The following is a 25,207-nucleotide window of genomic DNA, read 5'->3' as shown; positions in this document are numbered from 1 at the left end:
GAGCAAGAAATGCTTGGTCTTCTTGTCCTAACAAAAATAAATAAATAATAAGATTAAGTGAATTGAATGAAATAATTATTGTCGATTCACAAGCATGGACAAACATTAAAATCTTCTAAAATGAAGGAACATATAATACATTCTCAGAAGAAAAGAAATGCTAGTCCATCACCTGTGACGAACCACTGTAAGGAGATGAAGATGATAAAAATGATCGATTGTTCATAACACGCACAATACTTCCTCCAAATTCATATTGGCAAATGATTTCGATAGTAAATTTAAACCATATGAATGATTGAAATGATTCCTACACTCCAAAGTAGTGTGCTTAAAGTGGAGGGATAATGTCCAAGTAGCCCCTCAACCTATGTCCAAAATCACAGAAACACACTTATACTATACTAAGGTCCTATTAACCCCTGAACTTATTTTATAAATAGTTTTCTACCATTTTCAGCCTACGTGGCACTAGTTAAAAAAAAAAAGTCAATCATCATTGGGCCCACAAGATAGTGCCACGTAGACAGAAAAGGGGCAGAAAATTATTTAAAAAATAAGTTCAGAGGTAATAGAACCTTAGTATAGTATAAGTGTGTCAAGGTGGAATATTAGTAAATTGTTATTTAATTTTTGTCAAGGTGGAATATTTTATTCAGTGAAATGTTACGTGTCAAAGGTTTTTTCAAATAAAAAAGAGTGTATTATACACACACCAATGAAATGTGTTTCTCAAACTAAAAGACGATAGTTTAGGTATGAAACTCGAATAAAGATCCGGTCAAATATAATTAGGTCAAGTAATGTTCAATGACCTTATAAATTCATGCCATGTATACTATAAAATAATTTATGGTTGAGATTGATTTAAATTATATATTCATCTTAATAATAAAAACAACGAAAGTGTCAATTTTTTTTATTTCTTAATACTATCAAATAAAACAATCAAGTGTATCATAGCTAACATTTTCAAGAAAAAATAAGACTACAAAAATATGAGTACTTTCCGACTTTTTAACCTGCCAAATCTCATACTTGTATTGAATTTTTTTGTATTATACTAATTTTAAAGAATCTGACGCTTTTGAAAATTCTGAATAAATGTATTTTTATAATTACTTGAAAACCTCCAATTAAGTATTTTTTTTATAAAAAAAATGTATTATCATGTTCTTATGTTGAATTATTATTTAGAACTCAATTATGTTTTTAAGTTTGATCTATTCTTGGAGATTTCTTCAGAATTTGGAGATGGCATGTGTGAAATTACTCCTGAACAAGTTTGTCGGGTAAAGAGTCAGAAAGATTGCGTTTTCCCATCAATCTTAATTTTTTTTTGTGAAAATATTAGTTTGGATACACATAATTGCTTTATTTGATAGTTTTAAAAAATAAAAAATTTGACAGCTTTGTTGTTTTATAATTATTATTAATGAGCATATAATTTAAGTTGATCTCAACTATAAATTATTATATAGTACACATGGCATGAATATGTAAGACCATTGAACATCACTTAACCTAATTATACTTGACCGAATCTTTACCCATGAAACGTACACTATCGATAATTTAGGTATGAAATAAAAAGAAGGGATAATTTATGTGTGTTTTTGATACTTATCTCAAAATAAGATTATATTAGTTATTTAGGTTGTTCACTCTCTTTGAGAGAGTGTACACACTCTCTATGTAAGGTAAACAAAAAAAATGATATAATAATATCAGTTTAATATTATTTACTGGGTAATAGGACGCTCACATAGTTAAGATTTTTTTTTTTGAAAATACGGGACAAGTTCATATGACACTCAATGTATTTTCTCCAAATATAAACAACTCAAACACATATGTTTTTGTTGTATAGATTTTTTTTTCTTAATGTCTTCTTAGTTGTTGATATTCCATTATATTGTGCATCCACATAAAAAAATAGAAATAATTGGAGAAAGAGAATTAACTTTGTAATACCATTGGGTAGAACTTAAATACGGTATTACTTAATACTGTATCAAATTAAAATTTAATTTATCAATCATCAAAATTACCAAGACGAAATTTAAAAAATTGATATCTACATTTAACTATCAACACCGAATTTAAAATTTGAGAATCCCAATCCGAAACGCCCACCTCTATCCAAAGTCATTAATTTTTGAGATCATACTCATACTCTATTAAATTAAGTAAATCAAGTTAATATATGATTGTTAGTGGCGGCAGACGGTGTGCTTGTGTGACACAACTCGTTGCACAACGCAAGCACGAGCTTTTATATTTAATTGGATAAAAGATTCTCATATAGAAAATTCCATCCATGGGCTTAGCTTGTGTCATGGGTTTTTGCAGTGGTTTCAGCATTAAATTAGATAACGGGGTACTTATATTGTTAAACAAGAAAGTATAGTAGAAAGTAAAAAGTAAATTAAATAATGCTACGACTATTAATTTTCTTGAAAATGGGAATAGTAAAAGGTAAAAGTTACAACTTAAGTCATTTCTTAAGTGTTATCTGTTCTTTCGAACTAGGGATAACAAATAAGTGAATTAAATTAGATTGAATTTGAATAAACGAAATATAAATTGAATTAAAATGCATTGGATTGCAAAAAAAAAAAAATAGAACTTTTTTCTATGAAAAAATTTGCCAACTCTACCCCCACCCCCATCTCAGGACACCTCCTACCAAAAAAATTTCCAAAAAGAAATAAATTGCCTCCGCCCACAGCTCCCCCCTCCCCCCTATCCCCCCCACCCCAACCCAATATTTTATTTTTGTTCTCAAAAACAAATAGGGCAACTAGAGATTTTTATCATAAGTTAGTGTGTTATATGAGTATATGGATATTCTCATTTTACCCATTTTGTTCATAATATTTGTATGAACTTAAACAGGTTAAAGTTTATATTATCCATTTAAGAATAGAAAATTACATAGAAAAATTAATATATATTGGTTGCTTAGCTAATATAGCTATAGTTTGAATCAATTACGGCTCATAACTTAATTTTAGATGTAATTACGTAGCAGGTCCTCTTTTATACACACTATTGCTCTCCTCTCTTCTCTCTTCCAATCTCGTTCGCCAGACACACACACTTGCTCTCCTCTCTCTCTCTATCGATCTCTCTCTCGCGCACACACACAATCCCCTCTCCCCACTCCCTCCCCTCTCTGCTTGTCTCTCTCCTCCCTTTGACATTCTTGGCCGCTATATCATATACAAATAAATATATATACCAGTTACATATATATCATTATTTGATAGCTATACGTACACGATTTAACATATATACATATACATTTCGCCTCTCTCCAATCTCTACGTTCTCTCACTCGCCTCTCTTCTTCCTCTCCCAATCACTCCTCTCTCTGACATGTAGCTATGAATGAGAATTAACAAACTATAGATATGAAGCATAATTAAGTTACTTTTGAGTGACTATATGTGAAAATTCTCCGTTTAAAAAAATATGAGTGATGGCCATTTCATTTAATTAATATGGGAAAAATAGATTTATTTCACTTATATGTATTGAAATTGTCATCCTTTGTACACAGTATAATTTTGGGAAACTTATATAAATATACTATATTAAGAAAATACTTATTATTTATAGCAACAACATTTGATCACTTTTAATACATTTATATTACAGTTTTAATACATATGATAGAGAACAATTTATAAAAACACATATAATACAACTTCTATTGATGAATAATGCATTTATCACATTTTAATATAATGTGTAAATTTCTTATTAATCAAGCATGATATATTACATACATAATTCATTTTAATACATATTACAGATTTATTATGATATTACGATAAATGGTCATAAATAAAAATATCACTAAAATTAATAATTATTTATTAAAATATATTTATCTAAGTAATTTTTCAATAAAAAGTGTCCAATAGCCATAGGACAGGGTAGCTCCGACCCCAGAGTGAGTAGTGAGCATATTAAATGATGTCTTAGTCGTGATACTAATATATATATATATATTGAGGCACAAAATAAATAAAAAGAATATTTAGTTAGATTAGTAAAATTAGATCATGACATCCTCTCTTACTTCATCAATACTTAAAACAAAAAGTAGTACGTGGTGGAATCTGGTGAAGGTTCATTTGATGCCTAAATAAAATTAAAATTAGATTAAATTAAAATTTGTCAACAACCCTTAGGGTTTTAATATTAGTTTTAACAACTCCAAGTCACTATATTCGATTCCCTTTGTTATAGTAATTAATATTAATCAAACATCTATAAATCCCCAGTAGACCCCTCTCACTATTTCTCCAAAATAAAAAAAAAATGGAGAGTGGTAATGCATCAATGGAAAATAATAATGTTAATGATATTGGGCTTATTAATTTCTTGGATGAGGATAATTTTGAACAATTCATTGAGCTTATTAGGGGTGAAACTGCTGATCCTATTGTAAATTTTTGCCCAAACTATGATTGTGAACATATGACAGGTTGTTTTTCCGCAGCCAATGCCCAATTTGAGCCAATATTATCGTCGATGGATTTCTATGATACAACATTGCCAGATCCTATTTCGCTATATAACTGCGAAATCAAGCTGGATAATAATGATGATGAAGACGATGATGAATCTTCTGGCACAACGGCTACCACCAAAATGACTCCAACAAGCAAAGGCACGAGGACTGACCGGTCCAGAACTTTGATTTCGGAGCGCAAAAGGAGAGGAAGAATGAAGGAAAAGCTTTACGCTTTGCGATCCTTAGTTCCTAATATCACAAAGGTATGTATGTACATGCGGATTCAGGATTGAAAGGTTGTGGGTGCTTAAAAAAAATTTTAAAAAAAAGAAATGCTACTGGCGAGATTGAACGCTTGCCAGTGGCTTCGCGCGCCTCTTATTGCAGAGGTTTAAACCAACTCACCTACAGCTACTTTTGTTATATGAGTGCTCATTTAAATTATAATAACATATATATCATATTTTATATATATATATTAAAAATTTTCGAAAATCAATGGATGCTCGAGTACCCGCGTCTGGCTTACTGGGTCCGCCCCTGTATATGTATGTATGTAGTTTCAAATATTGATAAGACCCTTCACCCTCAATCAATTTCATGATGATTTTTTGTTTGATTGGCAGATGGATAAAGCCTCCATCATTGGAGATGCAATATTATACGTACAAGGACTACAAACCAAAGCAAAGAAACTTAAAGTTGAAATAGCAGAGTTTGAGTCATCAAGTGGAATATTTCAAAATGCAAAGAAAATGAATTTCACAACCTATTATCCAGCAATCAAGAGGATAACAAAGGTTTGTTTAGTTTTTACTAAAAACTTGTTAATTACTTATTTTACCAAATAAAACATAAATAAATGGTATATATTGCAGATGGACATTAATCAAGTAGAAGAAAAAGGATTTTACGTGAGATTAATTTGCAACAAAGGGCGACACATTGCAGCTTCTCTTTTCAAAGCTCTTGAGTCTCTCAATGGATTCAATGTTCAAACTTCCAACTTGGCTACTTCTACCAATGATTACATTTTCACCTTCACTCTTTATGTAGGTTACCAAACTTACATTATTCTTGCAATTATTTAGTTTCAACTTTCCACCTCATATATTTAACATCTCAAAATTAAAAAAGTATATATTTTGATACATTTTAGTCTAAACTACAATATTCAAAAATGTTTCTTTATTTTCTTAAATTCAATATGTCAAAGTCAAAATAAGATAAATAAATTGAATGAAGAAAGTAATTATCAATTCATTTGCACCTATTTTTGTTTATTGGAAATCTATGTATAGTGATCCTTTTTGTTGTTGTTTTTTTGTGTGGAAATGGATATGCAGGTGAGAGAATGTCATGAGGTGGACATAAACTTTGGCAATTTGAAGCTATGGATAGCTAGTGCTTTTCTTAATCAAGGGTTTGACTTCGAGACATCTCCGTTGGTCTAATATCATGTTATTATTGTAACTTTCTAAAATACTGAACTATATTTAATTTGTATTATCATTTAGTACTCATTATCCAAACTAAACGGGACTTTTACTTAATGAAGGAACACTTGTTTTGATTTTATCATCATGACTTTATTCTTCCTTATCTTCAAAACAACAATTGATTTACAAATAGATAATGAGGAAATTAAGATCAAATCCTCCCCACTAACCTAGAATTAATTTGAAGTTGTTAAGTTATAAATGTTTAAATTAATAATTTTAATTACATATTAAATGAGTATAATGTTTAGATAATTATTGGGTTCGATCAAATTCATTCTTCAATAATATTGAGTTTGATCGAGAATCCATGCCTCAACGTGCATGCTCGACTTTGTTGTATTTGGAAGCATGAATTTGCAAAGCCAACAAGTAAGGAATGTGGCCAAAATAGTCTCATCTCTAGTGACTCTTCCGTGTCTAGCTCGCCAAAGGGAGCATTCTCCTCGTCAGTCCATGGTCGACATCTCGAGCCATCTCAGAAAGAAATGGAAATCTAGCTGAGTTAACTTTCCACCAAATCAATACATCAAAATCAGAGTTTCCAATTTCAGTTTTTTCATCAAGATATTTAACTAATTCTGACTTGAACTTGCTCCTCCCTTTTCAGATTTATGTTTATGTAATTCCTCCAAAAATATTTTAAATTCTCCTATAGAACTTGAAATAGAAGTACCACCTCAGTTGAAGAAAATTGGCCACTTTTATCATTTGAAATGAGCTTTGTATACTCATTAAACAAAGCTTCCATGTACGTTCGCACACCATTTTCTAAAGCAACCCCTTTTTATCCAAACATCTTCTTAAATGCAAAGCCAAGAGTACTAAACTTGTGACGAGGATCCAAAACACATGGTATGAAAATCATCTTATTCATTTTTTCAGTATCATCCCAATATTTGTCAAATTTCTCTTTCATATTTTCTGCCATTTTAACGAAAACTTGATCTTTATTTGATATCAATTGATTCAAGTAAACACCAACTTGACAAATTTCAAGAAAATGAATATTTGATGCAACATATCGTGATCCATATATCTTCAAAGTAAGATTAAAAAACATTTTAAGAAATTGTGTAATTCTCTTTACGCCTTCCCAGTCACTACTCAAAAGTGTACCTGTAGAATTTTTATCAACAAACTTAATATATAGTGTCAAGCTAATATCACGATCGACGTACTCTACAATTTCCCCTTCATATTCAATAACCCTGCTCAACATCATGTAGGTGGAATTCCACCTTGTAGGAACATCTAATCATAAAGACTTTTTAGCAAGATTTTCATCTTCACAACATTCTTGAAACTTTTTCCACCTAGCAGGAGATTGTCTGATGTAACTCACTGATTGCCTAACTCGTTCAATAGGCACATTTGCTTCTTTTGTACCATCTTGAACAATAAGATTTACAATGAGTCATACACCTTATATGAAGGTGACTACTACCCATTAAGTTGGTCTCCTATTTAGTTAATTTCTTAGAAAACTCAGTTATTGTGACACTATTTGAATCAACACTATCAACTATAATAGTGAAAATTCGATGCAATCCCCACTTATGTAAGCACTTACTAATAGACTTTCCAAGATTTTCACCTCTATAACTAGTGATTGGACAAAAGTTGATAATTCTTTTATGCAAAGTCCAATTTTTATCAATCCAATGAGCAGTAATGACCATATAATTGATTCTCTGTATGAAAGTCCAATTATCAGTGGTTAAATACACCCTTTGTTGTGTTTCCGTAAAAACATCCATCAACTTACATTTTTCTTCATCAAGATGATCAAAACAGTCACAAGTCACAGTGGTACGGGAAGGGATGTGGAAACAAGGTTGTGCTACTTCCACAAATTGTTTAAAACCTTATTTTTCAACAAATCTGAAAGGAAGGCCATCAATAATTATCATACGACGCAAGACCTTTCTACACTTTTCCTAGCCAAGTTTCCATGGAACAACAACTACATCACCATTGTTACCACCTATCATTGGTTGAAATGCTAATCTTGATTGTTTAATATCAATATTATAAGACATCTTTGTGCATTTGTTTATATGAGTAAGCATTGACGTCGTACCATGTTCTTTTGTGTAAGCAAAATACTCTTTCTTACAATAGTTACAAACAACCTTTTCACTTCCTTTAGAATTAGTTTTATAAGTAAAATGATTCCACACACGAGATCTTTTTTTCTTCCTTTCCTTACTTTAGACTCAATAGTTTGACTTTGATCTATTGCATTTGAATTAGAAGCCCCACTTTCACCAATAACCTTATGATATTTTCAGCCATGATACTTTTCACCAAAAATTGCGAAAAGATATAAAAACTAAGTAATTTTATTAAAGAAAGAACTACAAGTACAAACAATAGGTTAAGTGGTATCAAATTTTTACACACTTGACAATAGACACATCACAGTTCACCCAAAGCAACAACTAGAAGACAACAAAGTGCAAACAAATGAGCCAAAGTGCCAAGCTGTGAATTTCTACAGCATTGAACAACTTCCAAAAATTCTTGAGACCACACTAGAAATTTTGATCAAGCTATATCAACAACCATCAAAATTTCCCCTTGATTTCTTGTTTCTTTGTATTTCTAAAACATTAAAGTTTGTAACCATTATTCACATACTTTGGACCAGTAGGAAGTGACTGATCTTAAAGCAAGAACTACAAAGTACAATAACTTACTTATGAGGCGTGAGCAATGAGTGAATGAGAATCTAAGACTAGGGAGCCGACTGCTAGTAGTTCTGTGCAGACTACAGAAGTCGTGGGAACTGAAAGGAGTAAGACTCAAAGTCTCAAGCAGATGAACTTCTAACTTCTGAAATTTGAGCTTGTTCACCTATTAGACAACCAACAAATGAACAAATAACATCTAAACGAGGAAATTTTCCCACCAATGCAGAACAAGGTGCTACTGTGCTACAAATGAAATACACCATCACTAAAATCATACATTAGACTACAAATGCACTGAATTCATATCTCTATCGACATTAGACAATAAATTAGTATGATATAGAGAAGAGACACTATCAGAACTCAAAAGATACAACAAAAGTACAATTGAGCCTGTATGAATCAATATGTCCTTCTTCAGAGTAACTCATGAAGTTCGACTAACAAACCAACATTATGTTCTTCGTTTGAACTTTGAATCATGAAAATAGACATAAACGAATAAAAAAATTGTTGGCTTGAGGTTTCATCGTTAGTCGTTACCTTGTGTCCTCGCCTGAGTGACTGGAGACTGGAGTAGTCGTTGGCTCGTCGCCTCGCCTGAGTTTGGAATTTGGAGAAAATTTTGATTTGGAGTTTGGAATTTGGAGGTCAGAGGAGCGACGACTGGCGAGAATGAAAATAATTCTAAACCCTAAATCCTAAAATTTTAAAACCCTAAGTCCTTAATGTGAGAAGTGAGAATTGTATAATTAGAAAATTTAGGAATAAAAATAATAATAACGGGTCTTATCAGGGTATCGGGTAGCTCGAGATTCTGGCTTACCAACCTGGCCCCGAACCAATTACCCAATAAAATAGATTCCTGAACCGAGCCCCGAACTAATTATCCGATAACCCAAACCGTTAGCCCAATAAACTGAAAATCGATTTGGATTAATGATTTGACCCGATTTTTGCACAGTCCCGATATAGCTTCCTGAAAAGAGGGAATAACAACTCTTTATTTTGTTCACTTTGGTTTTATGGTTAGAACGTAAGCCGCCGGACAGAAACTAAATCGCAAGGTCCTAAATAAGTAAAGCTTTCAGGATTTTGTTTTTAAATTCTTCGTAAGTTTAATTAAGGTGTTGTAATTGTTCCATTAATTTTTGGTCCCTTATGCATCGGCTGTAAAAAGATTTGGACAGTAATCGGGTTAAATCAGGTTTAGCCAAAATAATGTCCCGCAAAGAAACTTATTATATGATTATTATTATACTAGTTTCCGAAACGTGCGTTGCACGTTTACTTCATAAGGATGAATAATAAATAATTTTTGTTTTAAAAGATAAAATAAAGTAGCAAAAACAAAATGGAGGCACACTATCTTATGATTAACTTTCTTAAAATGTCTTTTTTGTCTCATAAAAATGTTGAAATTAAATTAATATTTATACATTTCAAGAAGATAAAATGTTTGGCATTAATTAGTAAAAGATGAAATTCTCCTTCTCATTAAGTAGAAGGCAATTAAGTAATTCAAATTTATAAATAAAAAACTTATTAGAAGGAAATAACTAAGATTTAAAGTGCAATGATTGATATTTAAATTATGTAATTATACAAATAAAATATTTATATTTAATTAAATAAATTAGATTTTAATTTAATGGAGAGTCAAAATGACAATATTAGTATTCTTACAATTAAAAGTTTGTTAAAATATATTTTAAATTTTTTTGTTAAAAAATTAATAGGAGCAATATTTGGTCAAAGGATAGAAGATCTTCTAACTTCTTAAGCATTTTGGTGTATCATTTTTTTGACTTTGGGATTTGGATCTCATGATAATTTTAATGAAAATTGTCGAAAAACTATAGATTTTATCCACAAACACATGTAAGAATGATTCTTTACAAATATTTAAAATTTAAAATGCATAAACGTAATTATTAATAATTTGAAATTAGAAAATCTTGTAGGCATAATTGTTTTGCATGTCTTATACACTATTTTTATGATTGTATTTGTCTCATTTTCTAAAGCAAAAAACACACCCTTCAATCAAATATATTCTTAAAACAAAATTACAAATACAAAGATAAAGTATCATATATAGGAGCAAGTTTAGCATAACGCAACCAACGAAAAATAGAAAAATTCTAAGACAATCTTTTTCCTGTTTTTTCTTGATAATGCAAATTGAAACAAAGTTTTAGTAATAAACATTCAACTTTTGACCATAAAAAATTAAAATATTTGAAAGACAAGTTAATGGAAGTGATATTTAACTACATAAATGGCGGGGTCTTACCATAGTTCCAATCTCGACAAATAAGTAAAAAAAAATACATCAAGCTTCGATACTTTAGTAGAATCATACTATGCCTTGTAATCTTGACATAAATTTTCTTGCCTTGAAATTTTCTTCACTTGATTAAAGCTTCTCTAGTCTTCCACACAAAAATTGTATCACATATAAATCTTCCTATAAAAATAATGTTAAAAGATTTTATTTATCGGAAAAAATATAGTTTTGGAATATGAAGATTCACTTACAAAGTTGAAAGGTCAAGTGTTACAAAAATTTAAGACAAATATTAATGAAGAACATAAATTAATTTAGAAGATAAATCCTATACATGTATCTATTTAAAGGGTAAATAATTCAAGAAAATAAATTAAATTAGATATTTTAATTAAGAATTATTCTAAAGAAGTGCAAAAGTCATTAACATTTCCATAAAATAATGTAACTTAATATTTAAATTAAATAGTTAAATATTTTTATAATATTTTAATTTATAATAAGGATAAAATCGTAATTCAACTTTTAATTTTTTTGTTCCCTCTTATAATAATATATGATTACTATTATATGTAGTAATTATTTATTGAAAAGAATCACATACTAATGTAGTGATTTTTTTTGGGGGGAAAGAATCCTTGTCCTAATTTTTACTTTCGTCATATCTCTTTAAAATAATAAAAGGAGATGAAAAGTAAAAGGAGATGAAATTATATGCATCGAGTAAGTGGCGGTAACAACCACTGTACTGTCTCTACACCTTTGTATCATAATTTTTTCCTTTGTTAAATAATTATGTGAGTCTTAATTATATTCTTACTAGGAAGATATGACGGCCCAATGTTTAAAAGATTTTTGCAAGCTAAATAGGAGCATACACACCGTTTTGGGATAATGCATAACATACAAAAGCAAGTGTTTATGGCCTCATTGTTTACATTGGATATTTTATTCATACTATTTACTTAATGCTGCATTTTTTCTACTTTTCGATAGTAAATACCTATCAAGAAGCATCAGAAGAGGGAAAAAGAATTTAGGTACAAAGTGGAATATTTTTAGTCATATATATATATATGTGTGTGGTGTGTGTGTGATTGTTAGGATATTTTTTTGAATCAGTTTCAGCTGGGTTAGATTTTACGTGTGGATTAACCACAAGCAATTTTTCAGTGGTGTGTTGGGGGCCAGGTTACTAGTAAAATGGTTCCTTGTGTATGCGCGCGCGTGTGCGTGTGCGTGTGTGCGCGCGTGTGCGTGTGTCACAATTAGACAAAAGTTTCATTTGTATAAAATAATTGGATTGTATTAAGGTGGTAACATGTGGTTGATACTCCAACGCAATTCAAGGCAACATTAGTTGTTAAGGTTATTGATAATTTTTACCATCTTCATTCAATCGATTAGGATAACTTTCACATTTAGTCTGTCAAATTTAGTTTGTAAAATGACTAGAATTAGTAAGAAAGAAAAGAAGACTTTCGAAACTTATTTGCTAAATAAATCATCGATTGTTAGGTTATAGTTCATTTCATTTAATGATTAAAATAAATATATTAAACTAAATATAGAAACATATCATTCTTTTTGTGACCGACTAAAAGGAAAAGAGTATCGCATAAATTGAGAATTTAGACAAAGGGTGTAATAGATATCTTCTATATAGATATCATTCTCTCGCTAAGTCTACATGGATCCCTGAAAAACTTTAGGCCTTTCTTGACATCATTCCAGATTAATTTTAGAATTACCTTGGGTCTTTTTAACAACTTCACTCACTATTATTGCACATATAGGTATACCATCAACCAACATAAGAAATATAAATAGTCACAACCACAATTTTCTAATTCATATATAGGTCCACCATTGAACCAACGTAAGGAATATAAACAGGCACAACTGCAATTTCCAATGGTATATGAATGGTAAGTAAAATTCACTACAAACACCATGGTCTTAATTTATTGAGATTGTAAAGAGAGCATACAAATATAATGTAGAAACAAGATATATGTTAGGATCGAATTCACGCACACACACTAGATGAATGAAGAACACAAGAACTTTCAAGAGAAAGAGATGAGAGATCTAGAGAGAGAAAGAGAAAACCCAATATTTCGTGGTAACACCCCGTGAGTAAACTTCCACAGCGGTGAGATATATTTATATTAATAAATCAGAGTATTTTTGGTTATAGAGAATAATTAGAGAATAAATAGGAAAACCTAAAATTTAGGTCGGGGCGCTGCCCCCAACCCCGCCTTCGGATGGGGGGCTCCCGCCCCCATAACCCCCTGGCAACCTCACCGCGGAGGTTAAACCGCGTAAACAGTTATATATATTAATCAGGATCCACTACCTAACAATATAGACCAACATTTGATCTTACCATTCAAGTAATCTATAGTAAGTTGCTGAACCTCCGATCCATTGTAGACATACAATTAGAAATCTGTAAGAAAAAATGTGGATTATTGAAGGAGATATGATCTCATATACATAGGATGCAATGTCAGGAAAAATTGTGGATTATTGAAGGAGATATGGTCCGTCCTGCACATTCGTCGATGGAGTCAGAAACCCCCACTTCTCAGCCTAGGAAAATTTGACTAAAAGTCGAATGACGGACGGACCGACGGTCCATAGGTCAGGGTACGGTCCGTTGTCTGTATCCTTTGATCGACATCCTATTCACCCACTCTCTAACAAGAACCACGATTGACCATCACGGTCCGTAGATGGACCTACGGTCCGTAGGCCTAACCATAGGTGGAAAAGTTACAGAAAGTTAAGGGGAAAACACAGTTGGGTCAACTTCAATTGATCATAACTCTTAGCATAAAATGAATTAGGTATCCCATGACATGTTCGCAGATCCATAATTGAATTAGCTTTTCATAAACACCGACCTTGCTAAAATCAGACCTTCGAGTAAAAAGTTATCCTATTTTAGTAAAGGCCTGTCAAACAGGCCCAACCTACGGACCCAAACGACGGACTGTCAATGGAACGACGGACCGTCTGTCCAGGTCGACGTTTGGTCTGACAACAATTAACCCAGGGGTCTTTCAGTCTTTTCTCACTTCGTCTAAACCCTAAGATACATCGTTTTGACCCTAAATCATCAGATTTTAGTCAGTTTAAGCCTAAAAACATAATTAAAACTTACACTAAGTCAAATCATTAAATCAAAAGTTAGAAAATTAGAAGCAAGAAAAGAGAAAAAGGTCAAGAGCCCTAGTTCAAGAACGCAACAAGGTTCCAGCAATTCCAGCCCCGAAATCTAAGTGTTTCTCCATGAATTTCATCACCAGGTATGTTGGATTTCACTAGTGGGTTCCTTTCACCCACTGGGTCCCTAGTAGTTTTAGTCAGATTCTTGATTTTCTTAACATGATTAAACCTAGGGTTTCTAGAACTTCAATAGAACTTCATGAACTTATTAAATATATGTTCCAAAAATCAAATTGTAAAGTTATTATTCAGTATGTCGCATGAATTTCAGAACCCTAGCTTTGTATTCTCAGTTCTTGAATTATACATGCTAGGTCAGATATTTCTGTTATTCAATTATATATGCCTCAGTTTTTAATGCATCAATCTAAGATCAAAAGTTGCATTCTCAGTTTGCATGTTCAATTTTGAGCTATCTAGTAATTACAGAAAATTCAGATATAATCCAATAACTACATAAATCAACTGGAGTAGCATAATACCGAGTTGGACTAGGGTTCAACGTACCCAATTAGTCCCAGAACTACTAGCCAAGTAGGTTGTAAGTCCCCCCTCTGGGCAATCAGTTTAGTGATCACGCCAGCATTCCTTTATACCTCTGGCAGGGTATATTGGGTCCTCTCGATTGGGACGTATACATCGGACTCCACATTTAGCTAATGTGGTTTTATTATCTGTTATTAGTAGCTCCCATAGTTCAGTCTGATTCTCATGCATTGACCATTTAACAGTATACTCAATATCCAGTTTCAGCATGTTATAAATTGGTCATTGCATACAGTTAGCTTAGAATTCTCTATATCATGTTCAGATTATTATACTTGTTTTTGTGCTTGTTCAATTATATTTTCTTGCAGCTTTATTCTATCCTACATGCTCAGTACCTTTCAAGTACTGATGCATACATGTGCTACATCTTCTCGTGATGTAGGTTCAAGTTCTCAGCATCCAGATCACGCATAGATCAATTCCCAATCTTCAGTTCAGCAGATTAAGTGGTGAGTCCTTATTCTCCGAGGACAATAGTCATGAGTTTCTTTTAAGTATTTAGTCTTTTAGTTTCAGTTTTTGCTAGATTTAGTTTGGCTTGTTCCAGTATTTTTAGTCCAATTTAGAGGCTATTTTCAGATATAGTTAGTTTCAACTTAGTATGAGTTAATAACTTTTTTGTATTAAACTCATTGATTTCATTTATCTCAGTTATTGAATATGAATATTCCTCATCTTTCTATGCATGTACATATCCATACTTTTTGTCCCATTACTTTCTTAATAATGGCTATTAAGTTTTAATTTTGAAGTCAAAGAGGCGAATAAGAGATTGAATGGAAGCTTTTAAAAACTCGCTCTACATTTCAGAGCTTTAAGATTTATAAAGAGAAGTTTTGATCTTTTGAAAATTAGCAATAGGTTGAGTGTTGGGAGAAGGTAAGGCAAAAAAATGAAAATGGAAAAGGCACCTTAGTTTGACTTTGAAAACTCAAAGGTCAAGTAATGGCAAGGGCCGTAGATATATAGAGAGTAATACAGGGCAAAGAGAAACTTTCTAGATTGGAAGATGCAGAAGTCCAAGGAAACCGTCAGGCCAATTGAGTGCATTTGACAAGGTGAAATAAATATTGATTGTTTTAGGTAAGTTACTAATTCATTTGAAAGATTACACAAAGGAACTAATTTAAACTTTGTGTAGAAATTTTAATTCATGTCACCAAAAAGGATAAAATCTGCATGAGGTTCATAAAAAGATTGTTTCCTTAGTTTGTAGTTGCTATTTGAATATGTATGTTAGTGTGTCACTTATTTTGTAGGTCCTACACTTTATATGTTGCATTTCGTATTGAGTACATTTGGTGCAATGAGTTGCCACTGTTTTTAATATATTGATCCTAGCAAAATTAGCGTATTCATTCCACATATTCTTTGTTTTGGTGTATCTATCTAATTTCAATTTGAACAAAGCTTTAGGACATACAAAGAGAGTTATAGTCCTATGCGTAAACTTATAAGATGACATCTTAATATAAGAGTATTTTTTCCTATATTGCAGCCTACAATTTTCAATACTCAAAAATTTTGTTAATAGATAGAATTAAGTGTAGAAAAACGAACACTTATTATTACAATTTGTATTTATGACATGTCAGGGCGCAATGTATTAGTATGTCTAAACCTATCCTCTTCACCCAACAATTTCTCAATCCCAAACTCACTTAAATGGTCAACCATTTCATTTTCATATAGCAAAATGTTGCTAGACTTCAAATTATAATGCACCACCGGCTGTGAATAGACATTATGGAGACTAAATTGGGTATAGATATTGTTGTATGTCTAGTGATAGTAAGTTTAGACCTCAAACATACCTAAGTATCTAATAGTTTTAGTTTCATACCTCATTTGTTGTACTAAGAATAAGTATACAGGAAATTAACTGCTTCGTCACTTTAATTAAGAGGTGAACAGTTGAGAAGCGAGTGTTTTGACAAAGCGATGTTAAGCGTGAATTTTAGTAGGGAAACATCTTTTTTTATCTTCTCATACTTCTCCATCTTGCTATGTTTTCTTCTTCTTTCTTCTCCAGCGCTCTTTATTGTCTGCGAGGTTTGTTTTTCTTTTCTTTCATCTTCTACTTTCTTGATCCTAATTTCAAATGTAACATGTGATTTTGATCAAAGACAATTCAGAAGAAATTCATCACAACATACCAGATGCTCTGTTAGTGTTTGATTTATAAATAGTATATATGCAAGTATAATTAGTACTTTCACATATGTATATATTCCACTACAACATCCAATAGTATGAAGTTTTGCAAAATATATAGACATTGTGAAGTTACTATGTTCAAGATGGTAATATTTTAATTTACTTTGTATAATGGTGTTTATATGCAATTTGATCATTTACATTAATCAATCTTAGACTACTAATACTACACGTTGGACCCGTGTTGGCACGAGCTACACTTATCTACAAAGTGTGACTTCTTTTTCTTCTTCTTTCTGGTTTTTTTTTTTTTTGGGAAAGTTACAAAAATACTAGGAATAAAAAGTACACTACAAGTCTTATCAAATCAAATAATTTAGTAACTTGACAATCACAAGTTTGAATTAATTGCAAATAAATAAAATTGTGCTCGTGAGATGATTGAAAAAGTTGAAATATTTTTATCCAAATATTTTATATTTTTGCATAAAATGAACTTATCTGTATAATCTAGTGTTTTCAAAAAAGAAGGTCAAAGTAACAACTATCCACATTTTCTACGAGGTAATTTAGCAGCCACAAATTTATCTCATTTGAAACTAAGTCTTTGATCAAGTCATATCTATATAATTTCAAACTTAAAAATTACTAGAGTATTATTTAACTAATTATACGATAAAAATGTATTTGCACTCAATGTTTAATAATAATATGTATTCTCCCTTTAATATTTCATCTATTAAAATTACGAAAAAGAACCTAAAATACCTTTAAAGTATTAGATGGTACAAAATTACCCTTCATCTACCTATTGACTCCAAAATACCCTTTCCATTCACCTATTGGGTCCAAAATATTATTGTCATCCACCTTTTGGTTCAAAACCAATTATTTAACGGTTTTTATATTTAAATATTTTTTTAAATACGTGACGCTCAACTATTTCTTATAATTTAACTTATAAGTACAATTTATAAATCAATCCACTACCCACCCATTACTAATTAAATTCCTCTAAATTAATAAACTCGTCACACTATTAATGTAAGCTACTGTCAATTGAGAGTTCTTAAAAATTATAGAATTAAATTATCATACATTCAAATAAATAAAAATCACCGATAAACTTAAAATTCTGACTATGTTTATCTTAATTATTCTTACGTCTCAATTATATGATGTTACTTTATAGGTAACTTTTTTTCAAAATAATATATTAAAGGTTTTAAAACAAATCATAAATATTTATAAAATTATATTTAAAAAAAGTGCATGAATTAATTCGGGATGTATTACTTTTTTACCTTTAATAAAAAATTTATAATTCAATTTTGAAAGAAAGTGTCCTCCTAAATAAGCGGCTCAACCTAAATTTAATTGGGGCTTCGATTCGGACTCGAATAATTTTGGATGTCATTTTCAGGAATCTATAATTTTATCGTGTTTTAGTAGTGTTTACGACGATTTTGATATTATAATTGAATTATTAATTGGATGAGGTTTAGTTAGTAATGAGTGGGTAGTGGGTTGGTTTATAAATTAAAATTATAACCAATAGTTGAACGCCAAGTATTTTTCAAAATATTTAAAGAGTTTAATTTCAAAACAATTAAAAAAGTGGTTAATTTTGAACCCAAAGTGGATGACAAGGGTATTTGGGAGCCAATGAGTGGATGAAAAGGACATTTTGGAACCGATAGGTGGATGAAGAGTAATTTTATACCATTTTCAATATTTCAAAGGTATTTTAAGCCATTTTTCCTTTAAAATTAATATAAATTCTTTATATTGATTTTTACCAAATCCTAGTATTTACCCTAATTCTTCCCAATGAGAAAAGTAAAAGAGAAATGAAAATTGTAGTCAAGATTCGCCAAACCCCTTTAATCCTAATAAAAAAATTACGTGTGCATTGTGAGTTGTCGTGTTCGATGAAATTCAGCTAGCAATGGACCCCACACAGCCACGTGCGAGGTAGAAAATCCAGCAAGTACCATCTCTTTTAGCTCTCTCTTCACTGTTTTTAGCTTTTAGCCCTTTTCCCTCAATTTTCTCTCTCTCTCTCTACACACAGATGACGGAGGAATTGTCAAATATACTTAGATGACGACGCCCTCAGCCGCCGTCGCCACCCTCGTTTTCACCCTAGTAAATCTCTTCATTTATGTTCAAGCCTTAGGTGGCTCCGCCACCACTCTTGCCGTCGTCTATGGAAGTTCCGCTACTATCTGCGGCATAATTGCTAACCAACCAATACAAACAATCCAATGTTGGAAAGACAACCAATCTATTCCTACACCAATTTCACCTAACGTCTCCTTCGACTTCATCGCCGGCGGCTTCGACGGCTTCACCGCCGTTCGCTCCGGTGGATTTTCACTCCTTTTCTGGAACACGAGTTTCGTCCCCAAACGACTGTATTTCAGCAACTCAAACGTGTTAACATCCGTTACAATGGGTGGTGACAAAATTTGCGGCATAATGAAGAGTACAAAAAATGTTACCTGCTGGAGAGGCGATTTGAGTGAACCGTCAAATGGGTCATCACAATTTTTATCAATCTCATCTGGGTCTGAATTTTCGTGCGGAGTTTTGGAAAGTTCAAACAGGGTTGTCTGTTGGGGAAATAGTGCTATCGCTTCAACTATCCAATCTGAGTTCCGTAATGAAAGGATGATGAATATATATGCCGGCGGAAGACACGCTTGTGGGATGAACGCTACCGGATTTTTCATTTGCAGAGGTGATAATAAAAACGGTCAGCTTGATGTTCCTTCTCATTTGTCTTACGAGTATTTTGGATTTGCTTTGGGGATTAATCATACTTGTGGAATTCGTAGGGTGAATCGCACGGTAGTTTGTTGGGGCGGAAATGGTACATTTTCAAGTAATATAACAGAAGGATATTTTTTTGAATCAGTTTCAGCTGGGTTAGATTTTACGTGTGGATTAACCACAAGCAATTTTTCAGTGGTGTGTTGGGGGCCTGGTTGGACTAGTAAAATGGTTCCTCAAGGGTTTGCCCTTCCTTTACCCATGATTCTTCCAGGTCCATGTGTACAAAGTAATTGTAGTTGTGGTATATATCCGCAGTCACAAAATCTCTGTTTTGGCAATGGTAATATTTGTAGGCCTTGTGATTTCTCAATTTTAACACCACCTACTTCACTACTACCGCCGCCACCATCGCCACCTTCTTCTTCGCCTTCTAAAAGGCTAAGTAGAGGTTTATTAGCTTTTGCAATTGTTGGGTCAGTGGGTACTTTGGCAGGGATTTGCAGTATAATTTATTTTCTGTGGGCTGGTGGTTGTTTTGGAAAGAAGAAAGTACATAATTCAGTTCAACCTACTATTACTGCTACTTCTAATGGTGGGCAATTATCAAGTAGTGGTCCTATTTCAAGATCATCAACTCTTAGGCGTCAAGGGTCGCGGTTGATGAGGCGTCAAAGGAGTGGAACTTCTTCTAAACACGCAGACAGGGCAGAGGAATTTCTGTTTACAGACCTTGCTGCAGCTACTAACAATTTTTCTCTAGAAAACAAGATTGGTGCTGGTAGTTTTGGGGTGGTTTACAAGGGCAAACTACCGGATGGTCGTGAGGTAGCCATCAAACGTGGAGAAACGGGTACAAGAACAAAGAAATTTCAGGAGAAAGAAAGTGCATTTGACTCAGAATTAGCTTTCTTGTCTCGGCTACATCACAAACATTTAGTTAGACTTGTTGGTTATTGCGAAGAAAGGGATGAAAGGCTTTTGGTTTACGAGTACATGAAGAATGGAGCTCTTTTTGATCATTTACATGATAAGAACAATGTGGAGAAGACTAGTAGTATAGTGAATTCTTGGAAAATGAGGATCAAGATTGCTTTAGACGCTGCCCGAGGCATTGAATACCTTCACAACTATGCAGTTCCGCCTATAATTCACAGGGACATTAAGTCATCCAACATCTTGATTGATGGAAACTGGATTGCAAGAGTGTCTGATTTTGGATTATCGTTAATGGGCGATCACAGCAGCAGGCCAATGAAGGCTGCTGGTACAGTTGGGTACATTGATCCGGAATACTATGGTCTGAATGTGTTGACAGCAAAGAGCGATGTGTATGGACTTGGAGTGGTATTATTAGAACTTTTGACAGGAAAGAGAGCGATATTCAAGAGCGAAGAGAACGGAGGTGCACCAATGAGTGTAGTGGACTATGGAGTAGCAGGAATTATGGCTGGAGAATTGAACAAGATTTTGGATAAGAGAGTAGGGACTGCAGAGGCAAGTGAAGAAGTAGAAGCAGTGGAATTGGTGGCTTACACTGCAATGCATTGTGTACATTTGGAAGGCAAAGACAGACCCACCATTTCTGATATTGTTTCTAATTTAGAGAGAGCTTTGGCTGCATTTGATGATAGCCATGGCAGCATCTCTAGTGGTCCAATTTCCTTTGTTTCTGATTGATTCATAATTCCACTCTCTCATTCTTTGTTTAATCTTTTGTTACTAGTGTAAAGACTAGGATTTTTTTTTCATTCTAACATCATGTTTAAAAAAAATCTGTAAATTGCCAATTGCTGAAAAAGTTGTTCAACAAAGATTGCTAACTGGAAGGAATCAGTGGCGTAGCTATAGCCACCCCGTTGGTCCGATGTATATATATGTGTCAAAATTCTACATTTAAATGATATATGTTTAAGCAAATGTGGTAATGCACAAAAAGAAAGCAGAAGTCTCCAACTAAGACTTAGTCGTTAAAAAGTAGTAGAGGATTTTCACTGCTTCCAGATTGGTAAACATAAGTTTCTTCCAAATCTAAACAAAATACTTCTTCCTTTTTTAAATGGAAAATTAATTTAGTTTGACTGGAATGGGGTTTGAAAAAATAAAAAATATTTTTAAGTCTTGTGATTGTAAATGGAGTTTGAAAAAATAAAAAATATTTTTAAATCTTGTAATTGCAAGTGTGAAAATTAGAATTAAAATACTGCAAAAAAAAAAAAAACAGTAGTTCTTTTTAAAATAAACTAACAAACAAAGTGCATAATCACTCTTTAAAAATACGGGAGAATAAATATTTGACTGTTGCAGCTTGTGCTGAATAAAAGGAAAGAAAAATACTTTTAGGATCCGTTTAGTAGATGGTATTTGGTAGAATAATATATGGATTAAAATTTGATTCAATTAATACATTGTTTAGTTACTTTATTTAATTTAATTCATGGATTATTTATCCATCATGGTATCATCTTATCCGTTGGAAATGGAGCGATAGCTAATCCAAGGTTTGTTAAATCTGGGATAAGATCCCTAAATGACTAAACTAACTTTTTATTCTTTTTTTTTTAATTTCTTTTTGTAATTTAATTTCCTTTTTATTTATATTAGAGTAGTTCTAAATGTTCTTTAATTCTCCAAATTTGTTTGGTATAATTTAATGATTTTACTAATATTTTTTTCTCCATTTTTCTTCATTTTTTTTATATTCAAGATAATTTGTCAATAACCCACTTGAATTATTGTTTTAAAAATAAAAATAAGCTTTAGATATTAACAATTTAAGTAGTCTTAAATCTATGTTAAGTTTAGGATGTATACTTAACCCACAAAAAATTAGAAATACATTGTGGCATCACTGATCTTCTTAGTGGTACATCATACCTTAAAATTAATAATTTTATATATATATATATATATATATATATATATATATATATTTGATTTAACTAATTAAATGATATAAATAATTCTTTAAAAAAATTATCCGATCGGATAGTTATCTACCTTGACACAGTTACATGAAATAAACACTCATAATAACACAAGGGTATAATAGAAAAGATTTTTTTTTAGAATTATAAATTAAACACAAAATTAAATGAAAAAATAATAAACCAAACACTTAATCAAAAATAATTCTTACATTACTAATCCATATATTATTAATTCCTACATTATCAATATTTATACCAAACAATCCCTTCATTCATTTCACGTTAACCAAATTTTATTGAAGTGAGTAGTAGGAAGTCTAAAAAGACGTACCGAACCCAAAAAGTGGTCCACGATTTTAATGTTTTTTCGCTTTACACGACTAATTCCTACACGTTTGGCATGGAAATTGACTTTCAAAGTTTCATACTTCTGCCGTTTAAATTTTTCTGGCTTATTTTTATTTATTATTATTATTTTATAAATAATATTTTTATTTATTCTTTTCAATACATTATAAAAAATTAAAAATTGTATTCTATTCTTAATATTAGATACTTATCCTCCAAATAATTTTTCTAGACTAGGACGGTAGAAATTATATAATAAAATATATATGTCAATAATTATTTTTTAATAAATATGTCAAGTAAAAATAAATAGAAAAAATATTTTAATTTAAATTTTTTGAATTCTAAACACTAAGTAAAAATTATAATGAAAAGGTTGCTACATACTAAACATAAAAATAAAAATAATAAAAAACAAATTAAAGTAGGGGGAATAGTTATTAAAATTAGTCAATTAATGCGGTCTCTCCAAGATGTTTACACCTGTAATCACTTTTCAGCTCCATTGGCCATTAGGGATAAATTAATTGCGCTTAATCCCTTAACCGACACTTCATCCTTTTTTTTATTTACTAAAAATAAAATATCCACTATATCTAATTTTTTTTTGTAAAAAATGCATAATTATGTTTTTCGAATTTTATTTTTGGTCGGGAGTAACTATTTTTGGAAGAAAAAATGGACGAAATTAAGATAACAAATGTTGATTAAGGATCTATTTGGACATGACAATGTTTTGAAATTATAATAAAAAAAAATTTCTTTAAATATACAATTTTAATTGTAAAATAATATATTTTTTTATTATAAAAATATGAAAAATCCTATATGGTGCAAAAAGAATCAATAATTTCACAATTGTTATACAATTTTACTATCCTAATGCGTCATATTGATCAATCACTAATCTTTCTGTTTTTTTTTTTAAATTAAATGTACGTAACTTAAATTTTCAAATATACATAATTATATAATTATACGTTAGTCAATAATAGTACTACCTACTTATAAGTAAAATTTATTCGCATCGAGTATTTATATTAATTTAAGATATGCATGTCATGTGTTTAATTTTATATTTCATTTTAATTAATAACATGTATTTTATTTTATTAAATCACATAATAATGAAATTGAATTAGTTTGATGTATACATCTGGTGCAGATATATTTTTTTCCCTAATTATCCTTAAATACATGATACAAATAATCTCTTAACGCTGAGTGAGTATGACTCTTTTTTCACAAACTTTAAAATAATGAATCTTTTTATTAAAAAATATAAATTTATGAGTTAAAATTTATATTTATTTTTTAAAAAAATCGTGACGATTGTTGGAGAATAGGATATCTTCCACACTTTTCATTAATTAATAGAGGTTAAATAGAAATGACTAAGAAAATAAATAAGAATATGATGGTAAAAATGCATAAATTTCTGAAGGGGTGCCTAAATAAAAACTGTCACATAATTTTCTCCCTTAAATATGCTAAGCATCAAATTAAAAATTCCAGAGACTCATAATTCGAAATTTAACAGTACTTTAGGAAAATAATAATGGTTGTTATGACAAGTTTAGACACTATTCCATCCATTCATTTCATTTGGTATTTTTTGACTCTGTACATTCATTATTACTTTCTGTGTTTAAGAATGGATGACTTAATGTAATTTGGAACGGAGTTTTTAAAAAAAAAAACTGTTTAATTTTATGGTTTTAAATTAAAGTTATATCAAATGTATTAAATTATCCTTTAATCTTATGATATTAAATATGTCATATAGAAAGTTAAAATAAAAGTGTTAAAAAAAAATCATTATATTTGATACAGATTAAAAAGGAAATAGGAACAGAGAAAATATAAAAAATAAAATTATGTATGAAGAGGTATTTTTACCAAACTATCCTTTGAAAAATAATATTTAATACCGAAGGTAAAACATAGAAAGAAATATATATTTTGACACGCCAATAATAATAAAAAGGAAAAATTTATTTTAAAAATTATAAACAAAGCTAAAAATGAAGTGATGGAATAATTAGTAAAAGATTTTATATTTGGTGAGCTGTAAGGACGAAAATAAGAATTTTGGGAAAAATAGTATTTGCAGCGGTGCGTCTTAAATTTTGGAAATTAATATATAGTAATATATTTGTTCGGTTACACATTCTATTTTGTAGTATAAATTGATTAAG

At 31.0% G+C, this 25,207-nt stretch overlaps 2 protein-coding genes across 2 annotated transcripts; both read left to right on the top strand.

The window, feature by feature from the left end:
* The first annotated feature begins 4,318 nt into the window (after positions 1-4,318).
* Positions 4,319-6,101, top strand: FER (bHLH transcriptional regulator). Its single transcript, NM_001247725.2, has 4 exons — positions 4,319-4,791; positions 5,155-5,328; positions 5,407-5,580; positions 5,875-6,101. The coding sequence occupies exons 1-4, from the start codon at positions 4,333-4,335 to the stop codon at positions 5,980-5,982; spliced, it is 915 nt and encodes a 304-aa protein (NP_001234654.2). The 5' UTR covers positions 4,319-4,332; the 3' UTR covers positions 5,983-6,101.
* Positions 6,102-18,966: 12,865 nt separating this feature from the next.
* On the top strand, positions 18,967-21,545 carry LOC101253292 (putative serine/threonine-protein kinase-like protein CCR3). Its single transcript, XM_004240892.5, has one exon. The coding sequence runs from the start codon at positions 19,060-19,062 to the stop codon at positions 21,409-21,411; it is 2,352 nt and encodes a 783-aa protein (XP_004240940.1). The 5' UTR covers positions 18,967-19,059; the 3' UTR covers positions 21,412-21,545.
* The last annotated feature ends 3,662 nt before the right edge of the window (positions 21,546-25,207 follow it).

This window comes from Solanum lycopersicum, chromosome 6, assembly GCF_036512215.1.
Source record: "Solanum lycopersicum chromosome 6, SLM_r2.1".
Taxonomy (NCBI): domain Eukaryota; kingdom Viridiplantae; phylum Streptophyta; class Magnoliopsida; order Solanales; family Solanaceae; genus Solanum; species Solanum lycopersicum.
Note: the sequence above shows the minus strand (reverse complement) of the source record. Positions and strands in the feature narration are given on the sequence as shown.

Coding starts and splice junctions, on each gene's coding strand:
- LOC101253292 (XM_004240892.5), top strand. CDS start 19,060: ATGACGACGCCCTCAGCCGCCGTCGCCACCCTCGTTTTCACCCTAGTA.
- FER (NM_001247725.2), top strand. CDS start 4,333: ATGGAGAGTGGTAATGCATCAATGGAAAATAATAATGTTAATGATATT. Junction 5,329..5,406: donor CAATCAAGAGGATAACAAAG/GTTTGTTTAGTT, acceptor TATATATTGCAG/ATGGACATTAATCAAGTAGA. Junction 5,581..5,874: donor TTTTCACCTTCACTCTTTAT/GTAGGTTACCAA, acceptor ATGGATATGCAG/GTGAGAGAATGTCATGAGGT.